At 44.3% G+C, this 23,327-nt stretch overlaps 1 protein-coding gene across 1 annotated transcript; it reads left to right on the top strand.

Annotated features, from left to right (window-relative positions):
• The first annotated feature begins 2,614 nt into the window (after nt 1-2,614).
• LOC136547965 (L-type lectin-domain containing receptor kinase SIT2-like) lies at nt 2,615-17,996 on the top strand. The gene is made up of 3 exons (XM_066539637.1): nt 2,615-2,695; nt 12,195-12,409; nt 15,929-17,996. The coding sequence occupies exons 1-3, from the start codon at nt 2,615-2,617 to the stop codon at nt 17,994-17,996; spliced, it is 2,364 nt and encodes a 787-aa protein (XP_066395734.1).
• Nucleotides 17,997-23,327: the final 5,331 nt, after the last annotated feature.

The raw sequence follows: 23,327 nt of genomic DNA, 5'->3' as shown, positions 1-23,327 counted from the left end.
TGGCATCAAGTGGCATCTCACTGCGCCATACAGTCCTCAGCAAAACGACGTGGTGGAACACCGGAATCAGTCTGTGCTCGTCATGGCACAGAGCATGATGAAGGCCAAGAACATTCCGGCCTGGCTTTGGGGGCAGGCTGTGATGATGGCCGTCTTCCTGTTGAATCACGCGCCAACACAGAGCCTAGTGGGGCAGACTCCATACGAAGCCTGGTACGGCGACAGCCCGGCCATCCACTTTCTGTGCATGTTTGGCTACGTGGCTCATGTCAAGGTCATGAAGCCAAACACCGGGAAGCTAGATGACCGGAGTAAGAAGATGGTGATGATCGGCTACGAAGCAGGCTCAAAAGCCTACCGGGTGTTTGATCCCGTCGCGAACCACGTGCACGTCACGCGTGATGCGTTGTTTGAGGAGGGTGCTGCCTGGGACTGGAGCGCGTCCGACAACAGCGGCGTGGAAGAGAACGACTACAATGGTGGCCAGGACTCGTTTGTCATTGAGGAGTCCTAGGTTTAACTAGACGCAGGTGAGCCAAACACCACTTCGTCAGCTGGACACGGGTCCGCAACGTCGACACCAAGGGGCGCGTCTCCATCGTCTACAGCACCAGCATCGCCCTCTCGGCTTTCATCACAACCGGCACAACCGACGTCGGTGCCAGGCTCAGCAACATCAACGGCGTCCACTGCAACCTCATCACCATGAACTCCCCATGTCCAAGGAAGACCCGTACCGTGGCAAGGTAACCTGCCACTGAAGGGCGCGATCCCCATTGAGTTTGTTTCCCCAACGTCAGGCGCGCTAGAGACACTGGACGCCGCCAACGACAATGGCCTCCCTCACCGCTTCAGGGTCGTTGACAGCCTGCTGTACGACAACGACGAGCTCGTGGCAGATGGCGATCTGCTCCTCGTCGTCGATGAAGAACCCACTACCTACGACGATGCTGTGAACCACAAGGAGTGGAATCAGGCGATGGTGGAAGAGCTCAAGTCCATCACAGACAACAAGACTTGGATGCTCACCGATGCACCGCCCGACAAGAAACCCATTGGGCTCAAATGGGTGTTCAAGATCAAGCGCGACGCCGACGGCAACATCACTAGGCACAAGGCCTATCTAGTGGCGAAGGGGTACGTGCAACGCGCCTGCATCGACTTTGAGGAGGTTTTCACGCTAGTGGCACGACTAGAGTCGGTGCGCTTTCTCCTCACCATCGCCGCGCACCATGGGTGGATGGTGCACCATCTCGACGTCAAGTCTGCGTTCTTGAACGGTGACCTGGTGGAGGAGGTCTACGTCGAGCAGCCACTGGGTTTCACAATCCGAGGCAAGGAGCACAAGGTGTACAGGCTCCACAAGGCGATGTATGGTCTTCGACAAGCGCCCAGAGCATGGAACGCCAAGCTAGACAGCTCATTGTTGTCCCTTGGGTTTAGATGCAGCATGACGGAATACGTCGTGTATGTGCATGGCACTGGCGACAACCTGTTGCTCATTGGTGTCTACGTCGATGATCTCATCGTGGTTGGAGCAAACCAGACGAAGGTCACCCGCTTCAAGGAGGAGATGGCGAGGCTCTTCAAGATGAGCGACCTCGGCCCACTCCACTACTACCTCGGCATAGAGGTACACCAGGGTGAGAAGGAGATCACGCTATGCCAAAAGCTCCTATGCTGATAAGATCATTGCCAAGGCCGGGCTCACGGGCTGCAACCCTTGCAGCACACCGATGGAGCCGAGGCTCAAGCTGAGCAAGGTGAGCTCCAATCCGCCCATTGATGCAATGTTGTACCGCAACGTCGTGGGGAACCTGCGGTATCTGGTTCACACCTGACCAGACATTACGTTTGTGGTGGGTATGGTGAGCCGGTTCATGAAGGCGCCTACGACGGAACACTGGAGTGCCGTCAAACACCTCCTCACGTACATAGCTAGTACGCGCTCTCATGGTTGTGTCTATAGACGCGGTGAGGGTGCTCTAGAGTTGATCAGCTACAGCGACGCCGATTTGGCCAGGGACTGCGACGACCAAAAGAGCACTTCAGGTGCCTTCTTCTTCCTCGGCCAGAGCCCAGTGAGCTGGCAATTGCAGAAGCAGCGTGTGGTGGCGTTATCGTTGTGCAAAGCGGAGTACATCGCCGGCGCCACCGCGGCGTGCCAAGGACTCTGGCTTTCGTGTCTACTAGCCGATCTGGTGAACGCGAAGGTCGTTGTGCCATTGCTCTACATCGACAACAAGTCCGCGCTTGCTCTCGCCAAGAATCCTGTGCTTCACGATCGAAGTAAGCACATTGATGTTCGTTTCCACTTCATTCGAGATTGCATCAACAATGGATCGTTGGAGACGGACTATGTCAGGACCGGTGATCCACTGGCGGACTTGCTCACGAAGCCGCTTCCACGTGAACGTCTCGAGGAGCTACGCATTCGGAGCGGCATCATCAACGTTGGTGCAGCGCAACATGATTAGGGGGGGTTGTTGAAAAATAACCTGTTGCGTTGCATATTTCTATTCTTAGTTTGTCTAGCGGTGAGCACGGCGTCGTCCGCATCGTGCTCGTTCCCTTTCATGCAGAGCGTGTGTGTGTGGCGAAGCTTGGCCCGGCAATGGCGCCCATGTTCCGTGGCTGTGGGATGGCGCAGCTAAAACGGGGCGTGGGCGGATGTGCTCATGGCCTTGCCAACCGTGTAATCGTGTGACTCAATAAAAGGAGAAAGAAAACAGAAAAGCAGCAGTTCTGCGCGTTGCGCAAAAATCCCTGAGTTCCATCTGTTCGTCGCGTACGTCGTGAGTTCATCGAAGGAGAGAGAGAGGGAAAGCGAGCGTTCCAACGAGAATTGATCTTAATCCAGTTTCTACATTGGTTGGGTGGTCGAGCTAGCAGCTAGAAGAGAGAGAGGAGGGAGGGAGGGAGGGAGGAAGAAAGTGAGGGATAGATAGGATAGGATACTTGCTATTGGGATGGGAACGCCGGAGCAAACGGAGATGGGTGGTGGGATAAGCTGCCCCGGCCGGCCCTCTGCAAGCTGCAACTGTGGGTGTGGGTTGGCTACGTGAGGCTCTGGCCCTGTTCACTTCAACTTATCAGCCGTATTGTTTCAGTGAAATAACAATATTTTTCTCTCCTAACAAATCAGTATCCTTCCAGCCAGTCGAACAGGCTCTTTCCAGATGTTGGCTGCATTTACACAGTAATCATGTGCAGTGAGCCAGTGACTGCCTCCGCCTGCTGACTGCAGACTGCTGGTCAGTCAGTGGCCGGTGAGAGTGAGCAATTCGCTCGTAGTAGGAGTACCCCACCTTGTAGCAGGAGACCGCCTGCTTGCATTGTGTGCTATCCTATCCTCGTCAGGTAATCAATCAGGTGAAGTGCTTGCATTGTTAGAGCTAATTGATCGAGTGCATCCATGATCAGCTGAACAAGTAGGTGGTATCACAACTCCAATAATTATCATCAGCGTGGCCGTGGAATCCATCGACAAATTTTCCTATTCGCTTGCATGTGCACTGATCTGGAGTGGCTCTACCCTGTCTGTCTGCCCGGATCGATCGAACCTCTTTTTCGTCCGGCAGTCATAATGGGCGTGTTTGCATGCCTGACATTGACAACAGGGTGGATCTACAAAATCAGGCCATTATTGATGTCATCATGCAACAGTCTAACAAATCTTAGGATCGTCGCTTAGTACAAAACACTACTACTTACAAAAGGGATTTGTCCACCAATTGGTGAACCATGATCCACCCCTGCCACCAGATTGAATTGAAATACTCTTCTTCCCGGAAGCCACTTTGCACTGTCGGCCGAGCATAGCCCAGCAGGCTCAGGCTCTGGCCAGGCTGAGCCGGGCCTGGCCAAACCTGCTGGGCGTGGTGGATTCTCCCCGGAAGCCGACAATTCAAGCACAATTTTGCTACTTAGGAAGGATTAATGCCTTAGTTTTCCAGTTAAGGTAGGAATCCGGACTCAATCGATGTTTTATAGAGGTAAATTGGACTTTTTCTTTCTTTGATGATAAGAATTTATCAGTTCTTGCTTGGGCGCATAGTCTCATCTCTCACTGGGCCCTCAGCCAGTCATTCTATCGTCTGGTCAGTCCACGGCTATATCTCGAATGTGTCAGATATATTGCTGGTCAAAGATACAAGATTTTATAACCAAATGCATCAATAAAGAGTGTGGTGATTTCTCAAAAAAAAAAAAAGTGGCCGACTGGCTGTCAAAGATAAGGTTGAAGTTGCAATCTAGACTCGTTCCAAAGTAATCACAACGCTAATTAGTCAACATTACACGTTTGACTTCCAGGTGGCACCAAAGAATTTCCGCTCAATGACGTAGTGCTTCGCTTAATTAAACTGACAGCCCAAATGAAGCCACAGTCACCACGCGTATCTGCTCAGAAGAGAAGAGCTATACCAATGTTTAAGCTAATCGTATTGGATCAAACTAGCCAATAATAACTATTATTTATTAGCTATGAACTATTAGCTAGCTAACTATTAGATCAACTATTTCACTAGCTCTCCTTCTCTGCCACCTTGGCCTTCCTTCCGATGAATTCTTCATAAAGCCTATATAGGCCCCGTTCGCTTCGCTGAAAAAACAAGCCAAAATACTGTTCCGACCGATTTGTTGTGAGAGAAAAATACTGTTCCGACAAAAAAAAAACTAAAAAAGACGGGTTAAAGAGAAGCGAACATGGCCATAGATACAGATACAGTAGTACGGGTGACGGAATTACCTTTGTCCTTGGCCCCAAACATCAGCTTCACCAATGTAACAACTGGTTGTGGATCCTTTGGTCTTCTTGACCCCAACCACAACGGCAACTCATCAAATCACCTCGTGTACATTGAGATAGATACCGATTACAACTTACAACAGTGAGTTTGATGACATAGATGACAACCATGTCTGGCATTAACAGTGAGTTTGGTGGGGTCGGCACATGGGCTGTTGTCGGTTGTCGGGCATCGGGCAGGGGCGAGCGAAGCGAGAGAGAGGTGGGGGATGGGCGAGTGATGCTGGTGCTATGGTGCGCGGGATATAATTTGGACGGTGGACAAAGGTATATATATATATATATATATATATATATATATATATATATATATATATATATATATATATATATATATATATATATATATATATATTATGAGGTGGTTTTGAGTAGGAAGGAGATTTAAATATAGCTCAACTGACATTAGTTTTCAAAATAGATTTTGAAAATATTTTTGAGCGAGTGATTTTTAAGAATTGAATTTTCGGGATGTTACAACTGGTGACAAGAAAAAGAGAAAAGGACAGCACCAGTGCCCTGTTTGTATGGACTATGGACATAATTTGCATAATTGCAAGAGGGGCAGACCAGAACACATTGAAGCTACGAAAGCAATCAGGTAATAACGTGTCTAGTCTTCTCTACCATTTATGTTTTTCCTTCATAAAGTACGTGCTATTGATTCTATTCTTATTACAGGGGAACCAAAGAAGAGGGCAAGGAACACCAAATCTATCCAAAGTTTCATTGTGCCTTTGAAGGAAGATGCACCAGCGGCATCCATGTCTTTTCCCCCAAGGTTTGCTATTTCTTCCTTTCTCACATGGTTATTTCGCATTTCTGATGGATTCTAAGTACCAACTTTGTCACCGTAGTCAAAACTTGAAAACAACGTCTACTAAAAAGAGGAAAAGTGATGATTATACACCTAAAGGCTCTTAAAGGTAATTGAAATATTGATGGAATCTCTCTATCATCACATCTTGCTTTCAAAACTAAATTATTTGACTATCATGACAGCCAAAGCCTGAGAATTTCAAGTAAGAAAAAGGAAAACCACACTAACTCCAACTCTGTACGTTCAAAATTATACATTTCTTAATTCTGAATTTTATTCATTCATTCAATTTTTTTCCTCTAATTTAAACCATTGTCAATGTATAACATTTGTAGGTCAAGAAGTGGGTCAAATCAGCCAGACACACTTTCTATTGGTTCACATGAAGATTGACCTGCTCAAAGTAAAAGGAAGCTGAAACCCATCAAGAAGAAGCTAGGCCTTCCAAAGAAAAAAAGACATAAACATTATAAAGGTGCCACTTGACAGCCCATCAATGGGTACAAGAAGCAAGACAGAACTTCCTAGCAGCCCTGCCATGAGCACGCGAGATTTTTTTATTTTTAACACTTTTTGTAAACTAATTTTAAATCTAACACTGTTTGCTTTTTTTTTTTTCAAAACTAACACTTTTGGTCGCGCCTATTGCCATGGCGCGGCGAAATGTTTGTGCCGCGCTATGCATGGTGGCGCGACAGGAGGCTGACGTGGCGAAGACCGGGGCCGCTGACCAGTGACGTGGCAGGGTCTGCCGCTGAAAGGTCCTAATGGCTAGAGGGGGGTGAATAGCCTATTAAAAATTTCTACAACAACACTTAGCAAACCGGTTAGACAATTATGAGGAGAAGCGAGTGTTGCGCTAGCCTACTAAAATTGCAAGCCACCTACCATAATTGTAGTTTATATAGTTTCTATCCACATAATGGCTATGTCACTACACTAAGTTAGTGTGCTCTCAAAGACTAACTAAAGAGCCACACTAACTATACTAACAAGCTCTCACAACTAGCTACACTAAAGAGCTTGATGACTAGTTTGTGATAACGTAAAGAGAGAAAGCAAGATAGTTATACCGCTGTGTTGAGGAATGAACTAATCAATTACAAGGATGAATACCAATGAAGACCAATCATCTCGAAATCAAATGATGACACAATATGATTTTTTATCGAGGTTCACTTGCTTGCCGGCAAGCTAGTCCTCGTTGTGGCGATTCACTCACTTGGAGGTTCACATACTAATTGGCATCACACGCTAAACCCTCAATAGGGTGCCGCACAACCAACACAAGATGAGGATCACACAAGCCAAGAGCAATTTACTAAAGTACATTTTGGCTCTCCATCGGAGAGAGGTCAAGAACCTCTCATAATCAACACGATCGGAGCCGGAGACAATCATCAATCTCCACTCAACGATCCTCGCTGCTCCAAGCCATCTAGGTGGCAGCAACCACCAACAGCAACAAGCGAATCCTGCAGCAAAACACGAACACCAAGTGCCTCTAAATGTAAACACTCAAGCAATGCACTTGGATTCTCTCCCAATCTCACAAAGATGATGAATCGATGATGGAGATGAGTGAGAGGGCTTTAGCTAAGCTCACAAAGTTGCTATGTCAATGCAAATGGCCAAGAGAGTGAGCTTGAGCCGATCATGGAGCTTAAATAAAAGCCCCCACGAAATAGAGCCATTGTACCCCTTCACTGGGTACAACTCGGGGTCACCGGACGCACTGGTCAGATCGACCGGACACTGGACCTCAACGTCCGGTCATGCGATGCACGCCACGTGGCCCCTGCTTCAAACACTGATTGCCTGATCTCAACGGTCATCAGTACACTTAAGTAGTGATCGGACGCGCTGCTCAAAGTGACCAAACACACCAACACCAGCGTCCAGTCGTTTCCAGTAAGGTACCAAAAGCGAAAAATCACTACCGGACGCGTCCGGTCATGCTCAACCAGACTCACCCAGCGTCCAGTCACTCAACATCTCCCTGTGCACTGCATATGTCATTATACGTCATACTGATCGGACTCAGGCCCTAAGTGTCCGGTCGTTTCTCGCGCAAGTGTCCAGTCATACGACCGAAACCGCACGCTCAATGCTACCACTAACCGGACGTGCCGGTCCTACCAAGACCAGCGTCCGGTCACTTACAGTGACCACGGTCTTTTCTGTATAGAGCACCAGTGTCACTGTCGGACTGTCCGCACTCTACGGGTGGACACTCCGCCGGTGAAGTTCCTAACCCTTGCTCAAATGTGCCAACCACCAAGTGTATCACCTTGGACACATGTGTTAGCATATTTTCACAAACATTTTAAGGGTATTAGCACTCCACTAGATCCTAAATGCATATGCAATGAGTTAGAGCATCTAGTGGCACTTTGATAACCGTATTTCGATACGAGTTTCACCCCTCTTAATAGTACGACTATCGATCCTAAATATGATCACACTCACTAAGTGTCTCGATCACCAAAATAAAATGGCTCCTACCATTTGTACCTCTATCTTGAGCCTTTTATTTTTCTCTTTCTTCTTTTCAAGTCCAAGCACTTGATCATCACCATGGCATCACCATCATTATGTCATGATCTTCATTTGCTTCACCACTTAGAATGTGCTACCTATCTCATGATCACTTGATAAACTAGGTTAGCACTTAGGGTTTCATCAATTCACTAAAACCAAACTAGAGCTTTCAGCCACGCCACCGATCTTGGTGCGGCAGTGACGCGCCACAGCGCATGGTGCGGCAGTACCTGGACGGTTTAATCAGAACTTTCCGCGTCGATAGTGGGAGTTACTCTACATATTGCTTGACGTAAAACCAATAGTGATTTGTTTCTGTCTTTTGTTGAATCTTTTTCATGGCTCGATAGAGAATTTGATAAGCCAATGGTTTTTTCATCTTTCATAATACGGTTAACCACCATGTTAACTAATCGATTATGAAAAATTGGATCGGATTTTGTGGTTCTTTTTTCTACAGTACCTCGACATGACATAGCGTGAAAGAGGTTCAAGAATCCATTTTTTTATAAGGGCTAAAAACGAATCACTTATTTTTTTGGCTTTTTGGCCCCATCAGCAGCGACACGACCATGGACCCCGGCTTCCTCGACCCCTCGTGCAAGACGCCAGCCACCAGCGTTGAGATACGCTAGGACTGCCGGTTCCCGAACTAGTTGCTACTTAATCTCGCCAGTAGTGCTGTCGCGACTCATTGAAACGAATATAAAGCAAAAATGTAGTCCGTGCGCAAATTGACAAGCTGCCACATAAAATTTTCATTGGTCTGACATAAGTTCGACATAACATAACCAACTAAGCCTGCAAGTTTCGAATGCCAATATTCGTTAGACCTAACAAACTAAGACCTAGGAGTGTAAGGATCTCCGGACGCTTCTGTCTCTTCAGATTTGTTGGCAACACATTAGGAGTGTAGCCAACGTCGGTGTGGTCGCGTCACCGGTGCGTACGGCTCGTACCCTGCAAGTATATGATATGCACGATTACTTATAATCTTTATGATCGTTATTTCATGGAGCCTATGTATTTAAACAAACTACCTTTGTTAGTACCTGTGAGGTTCCTTGGGTACCAAGCAGGGCACCACCTAGCTAAGACATGCTGATCTCGTCCTGCGGCCAATCATCCCATTGGCTGTGCTGTCTACGGAAGCCTAGGGGGTCGTCGTCATCGCCATCGTTGTCCTCATCGTCCTCAGTTGTAGGGTCCTTCCCAGCGCTATGATGTGGTGGTGTACGCACTGCGGAAGTGGCACCTATCACCGGCTGAGAAGAGCCGGCTGGACCGCACTGGGAGTGGCGGTTCCATATAAGGAGTGTCCATGCAGCTCAGCTTCTGAGCTAGCTTTCTGCATCTCTTCTTCACCTTCTGCATAAATAGACATTAAAGTTAGTGCATTTCACAAACGCATATACACTAAAGAAACATTTTTGGAACAGACAAGTTTATGTTTATCTCCACAAAAGCCTCGAGAACGCTTGGCCCCTACCCTCTAGACTCGTGAAGCTAGAACGCTGCTTCGTTGGACATCCTTGACAATTGTGTCGCCTGGGTACAGAAACACGGTTGAACAATTTTAGTACACATACTTAATACCAAAAGGATAACAAATTATACCATTCAAGTATCTTACCACGTATCTTTGAAGCAAGGCTCTCTATAGCTGTGTGTCCTCCCTAGTGGCAATGTCGTACACATCTTCGATCACATCTTCCTTCGAGTCCTCGTCAATCGCCTCCTCAGTGTACGGGGGCTTGATATGTGTCTTCGTAGACCTACAAAGCCACCATAGGTACTCATCGAAGATGTGCTGGTCATGTGGAGGACCCACATGGACCGGCTACCGTTCCCTGGTCTCCCATAAGTGGATGTGCGCATTTTGTGTCACGCGCTAATCCTTGGTCTTGTACCTCTTTCTGCGGTCATACTTGCAACAAAACGATGTTAGTTGTACCACACACACCTTTGAATTGTAGCTTTGTTATTAATCGATAACGCACCTGTGCAATCCTTGGTTGGTGGAGTAAAACGATGGTGGGCAGCCTGTCATTATTCCAAACTATCTGCAGACCCTGATGGGCAAGTGAATCTCGGCCACGTGGAAGAAAATAAGAGGGACGTTGCAACGATACTCGTCTGACTCGTCCCTAGTGACAGGACTAAGATAGTACTAGAGCTCCGGAGCATCCCAAGGACACCAATGCACCTGAACATTTTGTAATTGAGTTAGGTTGTGATATAGTGTGCATCGAACAAGACACATGTATGATAGTAAAGAGAGCGTAACCTGGTGCTGTATCAGGACATCGAGACCGTCCGTGTACTCCCTGTACTTGCGCCTCACATTCCCTCTAACTAACTCTGCTTTCATCCAGATATATAGAGCTGTAGGGAGTGTATCCTGCCCATTCCATTGCTACATTGAACACGATAATGAATTAGCCATTAATAATCTCATCATATGTCACTGCCTCGAAGAATATAGTAAACCGAAGTACTTACCGGTAAACCAGTATTAAGTGGCCTCCCAACGGGCCATCATTCCCAACACCAAACTTGGAGTAGGTAGGAGCACCCCCAAGGCTCGCATACCCTGAGGTGCGACGGCAGGCAATGCATAGCTGTCGTTATGTCCATGCCAGGACAGCGCTGTCCCAACTGTACGCCGCTATGTTCTCCCACATCTGGCGTAGTGTGTCAAGGAAGATCCATCTGATGGTGTTGCCAGAGGCGTCTAGAAAGAGGAAAGCACCAAGGAAGTGCCAGAGCCATACTCTAGCGAACCTGTCGATCTGAGCCTCCTCAACCTATGGGTCCAAGTAATCAAAGCGCTATGTGATCCAGGACGACGAAACTCCAAAACTTTTCCTGAAATTTATCAAAGAAAATGAGACCCGATGACTGTAGGAAAGTAATGCAAGTATTAAATAGGCTTGAATTGCTCACTTATTTTTCTTTGAAACATCATCGTTCGGTGGAAGAAAGCCAGTGAACTGAGCCACCAGCTTCCTCCAATGTCGTTGTCAACTATACCCATCACTAGAAGTCCTCCCAACTAAAGGCCAAAGATAGACTTCACGTCCTGCATGGTCAAGGTTATCTCGCCGCAAGGTAGGTGGAACGTGTGGGTCTCAGGCCTCCACCTATTATAAGAATAGAACGACTGTTAGTTGACTCAAATTTGTTATAAGAATATTTATGTACAAAGAAGGCACTCACACCTGTCTATAACTGCAGTAAGTAGTGCTGGGTTAAGGGGCGGAAGACCATAGTTGACAACACGGACAAGCTCAAGGAAGCCGGCACGCCATATATACGGCGCGTAACGCTTGTCCCACTAGTGCACCCTGGTGTGCATGCGGGGCCTTAAAGTAGGCAAGACTACCTGTGCGTCGGTGTCACTCAAGATATGTGCTCGGTGCTGGTCGTCGTACTCCACCTCAAGAATGTGGTACAACAGGTGCTGCGTGGGAGGGGCCATCCTGTTACAAATTGATAAACAAAGAGTTAGAGTATTCAAATTAACAATATTCAAATTAAAATTATGTAGCATTGCAAAATTTGAACTACTTGTTATGCAATATGAACACAATATGAAAGCACATGTATATATTCAAAGTAACATTAACAGACATATTAAACAACTTCACTAGAAAAATAAACATTTGACGAAACTTCATCAAGTCATCCAAATCGCCGTATCGCGCACTACTAAGTACCGACAATCAATCCCTAAACCCAAAATCCTAACTAACAGTAACCTAAACCCCAACTACCTAACCTAAACCCAAAATCAATCCCTAAACCCAAAATCCTAACTAACAGTAACCTAAACCCTAACTACCTAACCAAACCTTAACTATCCTAAATCACTAACAAATTCTAAATCACCATCCTAACAAATTCTAAATCACTAACAAATCTTAACAAATTCACTAACCTAACTATCCTAAATCACTAACCCTAACTAAAATAACAATCATAATAACATGAAATCGAGAGAGCCTACCTTGATATGAGCAGGCGATCGACGGCCGTGACGCGCCGGCGTTCGTGGCATGGCCGGAGTGGGCGGGCGCGGTGGGCGCGTGCGGGCGGCCGGCGGGGCTCTGTGCGGCGTGGGGCGGGGGGCAGGCGCGGTGGTCAGTGTGCAGGCACGACGACGGCAGGCACTGCAGGCACGACGACGACAGGCGCTGCGGGCGCGACGGCGGCAGCGCTTCGGGCAGGGGCGGCAGGTAGGTGGCTGGGCGGGCGGGTCGGGGGCAGGGGCGGCTCGCGGACGATATTTATCTTATCCTGCCGCGCCATGAGCCGTGGCGCGTCACTGCCGCGCCATGAGCCGTGGCGCGTCACTGCCTGCCACATCACCGGTCAGCGGCCCCGGTCTTCGCCACGTCAGCCTCCTGCCGCGTCACCATGCATGGCGCGGCACAAGCATTTCACCACGCCATGGCAATAGACGCGGCCAAAAGTGTTAGTTTTGAAGAAAAAAAACAGTGTTAGATTTAAAATTAGTTTACAAAAAGTGTTAAAATAAAAAAAATCGCATAGGAAGCAAAAGAAGGCTCAACCTTTGATTTTATGATATGCATATTGAATTCGCTCGTTGTATGTCAGACCAATGTATGTTTAAAATTGTACTTTTGTGTGGCCTTATTTATGTGAGACATTATTTATATGAGACTGAAACTATGGTGGATTTGTAAACAATTTGTGTGTCAACCTATGGTTAATTGCAATGCATTTGTGCAATTTTTATGCATTTGATAAGCTCACTTTGTTGCAATGTATTTGTTTATTTGATTATGTGTCTTATTGCGTACTGTTATATGTAAATTTATTTGCATAATATTTCTCCAAATGTACAACAAACAAAAAAAAACTCTATATTTTATTTTTTTCGCCAGGGTATAATGGTCATTTTATTGTGGACTTAACACCGTCAAGTGTCCAAAACGGACGGAAGGCTATAGAAGGAAGAAAATTCCGTTTTAGGACCATACAGGTAAGTTAAAAAAAAGAACTGTACATGGAAGATGTATTTTTTCCGGGGCCATACAGGTAAAAAGCTCCTCTAAATTCTCATCTAAATTGCAAGTTTATGCCATTATAAAAAATAATCTAAATTTCCCCTAAATACCCACGATAATCTGAAGTAAGAAACTCAAAAAATTTGTATCTAGCCTGTCTCATTGTTCAAATTAATATAAAGTAACCCCAAAATCTACTTCTAAATTTCCTAAATACCCACAGGTGCAGGAGTGGGCACGGTGTTTTTTCTTTTCTTTTTGTTTTGTGAAATGGGAATCACCACCGGGTGAGAAGCCCATAATGAAATGCGGGGTAAGCTCAACTTCACTAATAAAGCTATTTTTTTTTGAAAAACAACTTCATGAGTAACTTTTTAGATGAAACTAAGTTGTTTTGAAAAAACTGTTTGGTAAAATAGCATCACCAACAACTTCGTACATGGATGAGAGAGAGAAACGAGGGATAGAACTAGGATAAGCTACTTTTTCAGCTTTATCCTAACTCATATCTTTACGAGAGGGAGAGAAAAACAAATTTATAGGTAATGTTGTTTTGAAAATAAGTGTTTGACAAATAAAATAGCTCAGAACAGTTTATGAAGCTGGTCAGCAGGGCCATACTGTAAGTGATTGCTAGTGTTGGGTAGTGAAAGCTGGTATCGATCCAGCAGTTATTGCTAGTTTTTGGGTAGTGTGCTGCAGATATATTGCTGGTCAATGACAAGGTTACAGTCTTACAGAAAACTAACGTCTTGCTCTCCCGCCGTGTTGACGCTGCCAACGAAGACCTTAATAGACCACTATCGGATTTCTTGAGTTTACCGAGTGCCCAAAATACTCGGCAAATGGTTTGCCGAGTGTAACATTTGGCGAACAGCATTTGTCAAAAACAGTGATGGTAAAGCCAACTTTGCCGAGTGCCCGACACTCGACAAAGTTAAAACCGAAAAACCCCCGAAAAAATAGGAATTTTTACCGGAATTTTTTTTATCAATGGAGGCCTCCACCGGCCAGCGTCCATCCATCTACGACATTTTTCGCGTGAATTTCATGACTACGCGGCCGACGCGATTCGATCCCGAAACCTCCCGCTGTGCACGTATCTTCTCTACCACTACACCACACTCTCACTTGTGTCTGGATTCTGTTTTAGTTCCCAATATATTATACTAAACCGAGTGTAAATTGCATGTTTGAAGCCCTAAATGAATTCAAATAAAAAAGTTGTAAACTACAAAGTTTCATAACTTTTTGAGATCTACACTTTTAGTTTAGGAAGTTTTTCCATCCGAGCTCGTTTACAAAATTTAAATTTTAAAATTTTGAAATTCAAACACAGTTTTGCATGACAAGATGTTTTCAAATCAAAAAGTTGTAAACTACAAAGTTTCATAACTTTTCGAGATCTACACTTTTAGTTTAGGAAGTTTTTCCATCCGAGGTCGTTTACAAAATTTGAATTTTAAAATTTTAAAATTTCAAACACAGTTTTGTATGACAAGATGTTTTCAAATCAAAAAGTTCAACTACAATATTTCATAACTTTTCGAGATCTACAGAGTTTATTTTGGTTGTTTTTTCATCCGAGGTCGTTTGAAAAGTTCGAATTTTAAAATTTTAAAATTCAAACGCAGTTTTGCATGACAAGATGTTTTCAAATCAAAAAGTTGCCAATTACAAAGTTTCGTAACTTTTAGAGATCTACAAAGTTTATTTTGGTTGTTTGGTCATCTGTTCATCCGACATGGTCGTTCTAACATTGTTCACAAATCTTATATCTCTCTCTTGTAATTTCATAAACTACAAGAGAGATATGTTAGATTTGTGAACAAATTTATTTTCACTTTGTCGTATGAAGAAAAGACCAAAACAAACATTGTACATCTTGATGAGTTATACAACTTTGTGGTTGAAAACTTTTTCATTTGAATTAATTTACTGCTTCAAAATGTGCTTTGAAATTTTCTTTGCCGAGTGTAATAAAAAATAATACTCGGCAAAGAAGCTCTTTGCCGAGTGTCAAAAAAAAAAACACTCGGCAAAGAGTCTCTTTGCCGAGTGTTTGTGTTAAAAAAAACACTCGGCAAAGAGCCTCTTTACCGAGTGTCAAAAAAAAAACACTCAGCAAAAACGTCTTTGCCGAGTGCCCGAAAAATAACACTCGGCAAACCACCTGGCACTCGGCAAAGAGCCGGTCTCCAGTAGTGGACTATACCGGTGTGATATACCGCTGGCACCAAAGAATATCCGTTCCAAGATGTTGTGGTTCACTAAATGAAACAGACAGCCCACATGAAGCCAAAGTCACAACGCGCATCCGATCAATAGATAAAAGGCTCGCTAGGATTAAGCTAAGTTAAAACATATATAAACCACATGTGGTTGTGTCATTTTCCAGTAGTGTGTGCACTGCTGCTACTGCCTAGTGCCTATACTGCAGCTAGGGATGAAAATTGATCGGATACGGACGGATATCACCGATATTACATTTATTTTCATATTTCTGTTCGGATTCGGATTCGAATATGAATAGTGTCAACAATGTCGGATAGGATACGATTGGATATCGACATCATAAATATGCGATTTGAGTATTCGGATACGGATACGGTATCGGATGTTGGATATCCGGACTCAGATACGGACAGATCTCAACCTCTCTAAACGGATTCAGTTTCGAATACATTCGAAAAATATCCGTACCGTTTTCATCCCTAACTGCAGCTACTACCGTCCAATGATCATGTCCTCCAAGATGGGCATGGCCAGTGCTATTCTCTTCCTACTCCCGCTCGTTTTCGCCGCCGATGACGGGTTCCTGTTCAACGGATTCCACGACACTGCAGGATGGGCCGTCGATGGTACGGCTGCCATACTACCAAATGGCATCCTCAGCCTCGCTGCCACCAACAACGCTGGTATGGAGTACTCCCGAGGTCTTGCCTTCTATCCTTCGCCGTTCCAGATTCATAACCTCACCAACGGCTCCATCTTCTCCTTCTCTGCTACCTTTGCCTTTGCCATGCTTCCTTTTGATCAATTTCCATCCACTACGGGCGATGGAATTGCCTTTGTCCTCGCCCCAAACACCAGCTTCACCTCTGCAACAATTAGTTCTGGTTCCTTTGGTCTTCTTGACACCAACGACAATGCCAAACAATCAAACCATCTCCTCTGCATTGAGCTAGACACCTCATACAACTCGATATTCAATGACATAGATGACAACCATGTCGGCATCAACATCAACAGCTTGAACTCCTCACGATCCTCTCCGGCAGGCTACTACGTGGATGATCCATACTCTGATTTGCACCCGCTGCGGCTATCCAGTGGCAAGGAGATGCAAGTATGGATAGACTACGACCACATACTCATGCAGCTTAACGTCAGTCTAGCTGCAATCCCCATGCCCAAGCCCAAGCATCCTTTGTTATCTCACAACATCAACCTTGCTGAAGTGTTATTGGATCACATGTATGTTGCCTTCTCATCATCATCATGGGGCAATCTTGGATGTTTCATTCTCGGCTGCAGCTTCAGAGTGAATGGAAAACTAGCAGAACTTGACTATTCCAAGCTACCCGAAATAAACACAACTCAAATTGGTTCTTCCAGAGACGTTCGGACGTACAAGTACAACGCATACGTTATCGTGCAATTCGTTATTTGGATCAGTATTAGTGTTGGGTTGTTCATGCTATTTGTGGTGGTCTTCCTAAGCGTGCGAAGATGCTTGAGGTACCGGGAGATCCGGGAGGACTGGGAGCTCGAGTTTGGTCCCCATCGGTTCTCGCACAAGGATCTGTTCCATGCTACCAATGGCTTCAAACACAAGCATTTGCTTGGAGCAGGAGGATTTGGCAAGGTATATAAAGGAGTCCTTCCATCATCTAAGTTGGAGGTAGCAGTGAAGGTCATGTCCCATGACTCAAAGCAAGGGATGAAAGAGTTCATTGCAGAGGTCGTAAGCATGGGCCGCCTTCGCCATCGTAACCTGGTGCAGTTACTTGGGTACTGTCGTCGCAAAGGTCAACTGCTCCTGGTTTACGAGTACATGTCAAATGGCAGCCTTGATAAGCACTTGTATGACCTAGAGAAGCCTTCCTTGGGTTGGCCTTTTAGGTTTGAGATCATCAAGCGTGTGGCGTCAGGTCTCTTTTATCTGCACGAGGAATGGGAGCAGGTAGTTTTACACCCAGATGTCAAGGCAAGCAATGTGCTTCTTGATGGTGAGATGAACAGGCGACTAGGTGACTTTGGCCTAGCAAGGTTGCATGACCATGGAGTTGAAGCACATATAACCTGTGTTGCAGGAACTAGAGGCTACATCTCCCCAGAATTAGCAAGGCTTGGAAAGGCCACGAAAGCAACAGATGTGTTTGCATTTGGCGCATTCATCCTGGAGGTCGCCTGTGGCAGGCGGCCGATCGGGGTGAATTCCTGCGGTGAACCTCAAGTCCTGGTGGATTTTGTGCTCAGGTTTTGGCAGCGTGGTTTGGTTGTATGCATGATGGATCCTAGGTTGGGAGATGAATATGTGATGGAGGAGGCAGAGCTGGTGCTGAAGCTTGGGCTTCTTTGCTCACACCCATCTCCAGTCAGCAGGCCGAGCATGAGGCTTGTCATGCAGTATCTAAGTGGTGACACTCCATTTCCGGAGATGCCAGATGCTTATCTGAACATCAGGAGCATCAGTGAGCTGCATGACAATGAAATTGCCTCTGGTGAATATGATGTCCAGTATACCTCAGTCCAGACCAGTATAAGCAGTCTCTCAGGCGGGAGGTGAAATCGTCGATAGAATAATGTATGATGTGCTTGTCATGGATTAGGATAAGTTATTTGGAAGAGTGTAGAACTAGGCTTGCTTCATATATACTTGTACTCTGTACTGTCTTTATGAATGTCAATGTCAATGATTCCTCCCTTCTTTCAGCTACCAGTGTGGTTAAACTGCTAGAGTACACTCCAGCATTATGTTCAGGTAGCTGTACCATTACAAGACGCACTGTTGCATAGGTGTTATTGCTCAAAAACCAAATCAACACTTTTCACAAAAAAATACAAGCACTAGGGATACAATTGTAGAGGACTGGAATGGTGGGAGCTGGGGATTGAGATAGAAAGAATCAGAGCTTGTGGGGAGGCCGCAACGTGGGAGAAGAGAATAGAGAACCCAGGCTGATGCCTTTGTTCAGTTCGTTGATGCCCTACTGCAGCTGTGACTCTACATCTACTGTAATCCAGCCTAGAAGCACAGTCCTTTGGGCCCAAACATGTTCATTACATACACACAACATAATCTATCATTCTTCATTGCCATCCCAACGCTTAACTTAATTCCACGATTTAAATTATCCATGGGTTAGGGCTTTTGGTAAAAGATCCAAGGCAATTAATGACACTTTCGAACACCATAAGTTCATAACAAGTAAATACTCAGGGACAGCGACTGATTGGAGAAATAAAAAATTGGCAATGTCATCATGCTTCATACAAATTCACCACAGATGTAGCCAATACAAAGCTGTTGCATGCCTCCTAGTTAGCAATGAGAACTGTGAAGCAAAGCTACATAATCCACTCCAAGCTAGTAACTTACTAACAGAAACAACTAATCCACAGTAGAACACAAAAGACAAAACACAGCTATACATTCATTATAAGGCTTATTACAAAAGTAATATAATACATTAGCAGCGGTGGAGGTTCTTACATTGTCATCATGTAGCTGGAAATAGCCCCAACACAGGCGCCCATCCCTCGCTTCATGTAAACACAGTATCCACCACCCTGCACCAGAGAATAGAGGAAAACTGAATCCAACAGCAACCGATGAAGTGAAATTAACACTATCAACAAAGCATAATTTTCTGAAAACACCAATTGATCTGGTTCCTGAAAATGTGCAGCTCAAAATTAAAGTTAGCCAGTGAGGGAAGTTTCATGAACCAACAGCCCAACATATAGTTGTTTCAGGCCTTCTGGCTAGCATTGAGCAGTGTGATACAAAGGTACAGAACCATTTTATCCAATCTTTACTAGACAGCATCTAAAGAACAGAAACCTCCATTTCCATATAAAGTGTGACATGTAGTTTGTGCAAACGCCTTAAATCAGGACTTAGCAATGATTTGATATTATCATGCAGAAGCACCCTCCTGCACTTCACAAGTTTACATGCAATCTCTGTGTTGCGAAATCCCAAGGTTTACAACAGCGATTAACTGGATCCGTACAACCAAATACTACTGCAAACTAGAACTAGAAGGCTCAATCCTATCTATAATCAGAAACTCCAGTAGAGAGAAAAACGAACTAGACAGCTAGTTAGGCAAAGATCTAGTGACCGGGAGGAAGCAACTGGAATCGAGACCAAGCAGACGACGGAGGAGTCGGGGTCGTCGCCGCCGCCGCCGCCGAGTCGAATGGCTTAGCCGCAGCAACTGCTCGGCTCAACGCCGGCCCCGGCGCCGCCTCCTAGGGCCCTCGTAGGGTGCATTTCAGAGCCGGAGGAGCCACCTTGCATTGAGCCGTGAGGCGGTGACCGGCCAGCGTTGCCAGCGACGGCGCGATGCAGAGTATGCGGTCGGCGGCGAGCGCTGGAAGCCCATATGAAATGTTTTTTTTAAGGCAGCCCATTTTCTTTTTGAGGAACTTTTAGAGCAGGCCAGATGGGCCTAGTAGCGCATGTTCTCTTCGGCTTACAATGGCCCAGCTTAGAAGCAGCACTTGACCATAGCAGTACCTCTCTGTACACAAATGAAATGAAGGCGTGTCTTATTTATTTAACCAAACTTTACAATTGACCGACAATTAGTTGAATTACAGTCATGTTCGATATATAAAAGCTGCACCAATCAAAATAATTGAAATAAAGGGGGCCATAGAACCAAGTTGTGAAAGGCACCAGCCAATAAAAATAGTACTCTCTCCGTTCAAAATTATAAGACGTTTTAACATTTCTAGATTCATAGCAATTTGCTATGCAGATACATAGTAAAACTACGAATCTAGAAATGATAAAATATCTTATAATTTGGGAAAGGAAGTATAATACTCCGTAGTTCTTGATGATGATGACACAAAAGAAAAGAGAAGGCGGACATTACTCGACAAATAATTATTGGGCCTCCTCGTTTGCGCTTGAAGGCAGCCGTCAGCGCAAGACACAAAAAGCAGTCGCACCGCTGCCAAAAAGCCAGCCGATCGAACAGACCCATCTAGTTAGTTGACCAAACCCCAAAAAATTAAGCGTATCAGTCCATCAGGAAAGCATATCATCAGGATTAGTCACTGTCTCCCTGGGCCCCAAGCGAAATCGACAGCAGGACGGCGGCGTCAACGGGCAACCATCAATCCTCTTAGGTAAGCCAATGTAAGCACGGCATCGACGGCGGCATCTCCAGAACATTGTGATTTGACTGCATATATATATATCTGCTCTTACTGCAGAGCTGGAGAAAGAGACGGCCCGGCCCCCTCTTTCACGGTCAGTGAAATATACTAGGTCGATGCAAAAGGGACCTCGCAGCCAGTCATGCACGTCCCGAGCTTCCAAAGCGATATGCTGAATTTGTTCTGGCGCCTCTAGTAGGCATCACACTCGAGGTATGATTGTGAAACTTCAGTGTAGCTTGCCCCGTTCTCTTGGCTGATAAGTCATGGACTGAAAGTACTGTTGGCCGATTTAATGTGAGAGAAAAAATATTATTCATTGGCTGAAAAAGTACGGCTTATAAGCCAAGCGACAGAGCTGCTAGTATGTTTGACTGCTGTGTCTTATGAAAACTACCGATGCAAGAATATTCCCTCCGCGATCTTAGGAATATATTATGTATGTTCAAGCATACCAGCCGGTTAATTCTCACACGAGACATGGAAAAAAGGATATATCGTAAAGTCTTAGAAAATGCAGAGACATCTAGCTATCAATTCAGTAAACTATTAATTAGATCTATTTTGTTTTGTCGGAAAAAAATATATAGCTCCAAGAAATATTTTAAAAATAATAACCTCATAAGTTTAAAAATATTTTTAGAGATGTCTCCCTAGAGAAGGCTCTATCGAGAACCATCACTACAAATGGATTCTGAGTTAGTCCGTCTTTAAGAATCGATTTGTAGAAGTGGTTAAAAGGTCCAGCGGCCTAGAAAGCCCAACCATGTCTAGAAATATCGTTTCTAGCCGCCTCTAAAGATGGAGGCATTTCTAGTTGTGGCCGGTAATTGCACCCGTTTCTAGAAATGGTTTTCTAGATGCAGTTGGCAATTTGGCCAACCTCTAAAATTGGTACAACAAAATAAAATTCACAATTTTCTAGATCAAGTCGGATTAAGAAAAAACTTTATATCAATGCTATAGAGCTCGTGGAGATCCGCAACTTCGTAGATGACTACGTTTTCATTTGAAATCATTTAGAGCCTGGAAATCATGTTTTGAGCTCTAGATTTTGAAACTCATCTTTCTTTTGAATTTTTCAAATGACCTCCAATGGAGAAACGACATAAACAAAAGTTGTAGTATTCGAAGAGATCTGCAACTTTGTAGTTGACTATTTTTTCATTTGAAATAATTCAGGTCATTGAAATTATATTTTAAGTTTTTTTATTTTCAAAATTTGATCTTTTTTAGTTTTTCAAATGACCCCTCCTAAACCAAATAGTAATACTTGAGGAAATGTAAAAGAGAAATAAACATGAAATGGTTCCATTATATCTAAGAAATTTTCTTTCCTTTTTGTCCTTGTAATCAAGTTGAGTTTGAAATGAATTGAAATTTCAGTGGTTTGATAACCATGTCAATTCCATCTCTAGTAACTTTACAAACTATTTAAAAACTTTTTTGAACTAAAAAAAAGAATAATTTGTAAATTTTCAAATAAGTTTGAAATAATTTATGATGTCATAATGGTATACATTCCAAATGTTTATACCAAAAAAACTTGCAAACAATTCATAAGTCGCATTAAACTTAATTAAAAACATATAAGAAAGCAAATTTCTAGAGATTTTCATAGGAAGTTCATGTAAGATCCATCTATGAAAATGTGTTTCCACAAGTGGTTCAAAGTTACAGAACACTTCAACCAACTACAAAGGTGGCCAAAAAGTTAACTCATGTGTGGAAAGGTAGGGGCCGGGGTGTTGTCTAGGAACGGTAGGTGTTGTAGTAGTGGACTATTTTTTTCCGTTGTCTTTACTGTGGTTCTATCTGGAATATAAGATCTAGATTCTTGAGAAAAATCAAAGAGATACCACCAGCACTAGTTTTATTTTTTGAAACAGCCTTCAGGCAAGCTTTTATTCATCTGAAAACATTGTTACATCGTTTGATAAAATTGGAAAAATAAAACTAGGGGGTGAATCTACCCACGTACAAAAAACTTTAGAAACAAAACCTTGTCGAGCTAGTTCATGAGCGACTTGATTTGCTTTTCTATGAATGCTCCATGGCGGCCTTCGGAAAATCCATCCATTGTTGACATGTGCAGGAAACAATCTTTTTTCTGTATCGCGGTACATGAGATCAAAACTGGTAAAACCAAAATGTAGATTAATAAAATCGTGACAAATGGTCTACAATATATTACAGGCTGGCATAGCTCAAGCATTACGTTCTCAACTAAATACATGTTCAACACAAAAATATAATGCAAAAGGGAAAGACTGAATGGGGATTGGAAATCCTATAGCAGTGTAAAGTACTACAAAAATTTCGATATGACAATTGTGTTACAAAATAAAAGTAGATAAGAATTTTCAGTATTTCTACAACAACAACAAAGCCTTTTAGTCCCAAACAAGTTGGGATATGCTAGAGTTTAAACCCAACATGAGCCCCTAGTAACGGTTCGAGGCACGTCAATAGCTGTTTTCCAAGCACTCCTATCCAAACAAATATCTCTAGATATATCACAACCCTATAAATCTCTTTTTAATTGCCAGCTCCCATGTCAGCTTCGGTCTTCCTTTACATCTTCTCACATTGATATCTCGACTTAGGACTCCACAACGCACTTGGTACTTCTGAAGGTCTCATTTGGACATGCCCAAACCACCTCAACCGATGTTGGACAAGCTTTTCTTCAATTGGTGCTACCCCTAGACGATCACGTATA

The sequence above is a fragment of the Miscanthus floridulus genome, chromosome 4 (assembly GCF_019320115.1).
Source record: "Miscanthus floridulus cultivar M001 chromosome 4, ASM1932011v1, whole genome shotgun sequence".
Taxonomy (NCBI): Eukaryota; Viridiplantae; Streptophyta; class Magnoliopsida; order Poales; family Poaceae; genus Miscanthus; species Miscanthus floridulus.
Note: the sequence above shows the minus strand (reverse complement) of the source record. Positions and strands in the feature narration are given on the sequence as shown.

Coding starts and splice junctions, on each gene's coding strand:
- LOC136547965 (XM_066539637.1), top strand. CDS start 2,615: ATGGCGCCCATGTTCCGTGGCTGTGGGATGGCGCAGCTAAAACGGGGC. Junction 2,696..12,194: donor CTCATGGCCTTGCCAACCGT/GTAATCGTGTGA, acceptor TGATATGAGCAG/GCGATCGACGGCCGTGACGC. Junction 12,410..15,928: donor GCTTCGGGCAGGGGCGGCAG/GTAGGTGGCTGG, acceptor CCCTAACTGCAG/CTACTACCGTCCAATGATCA.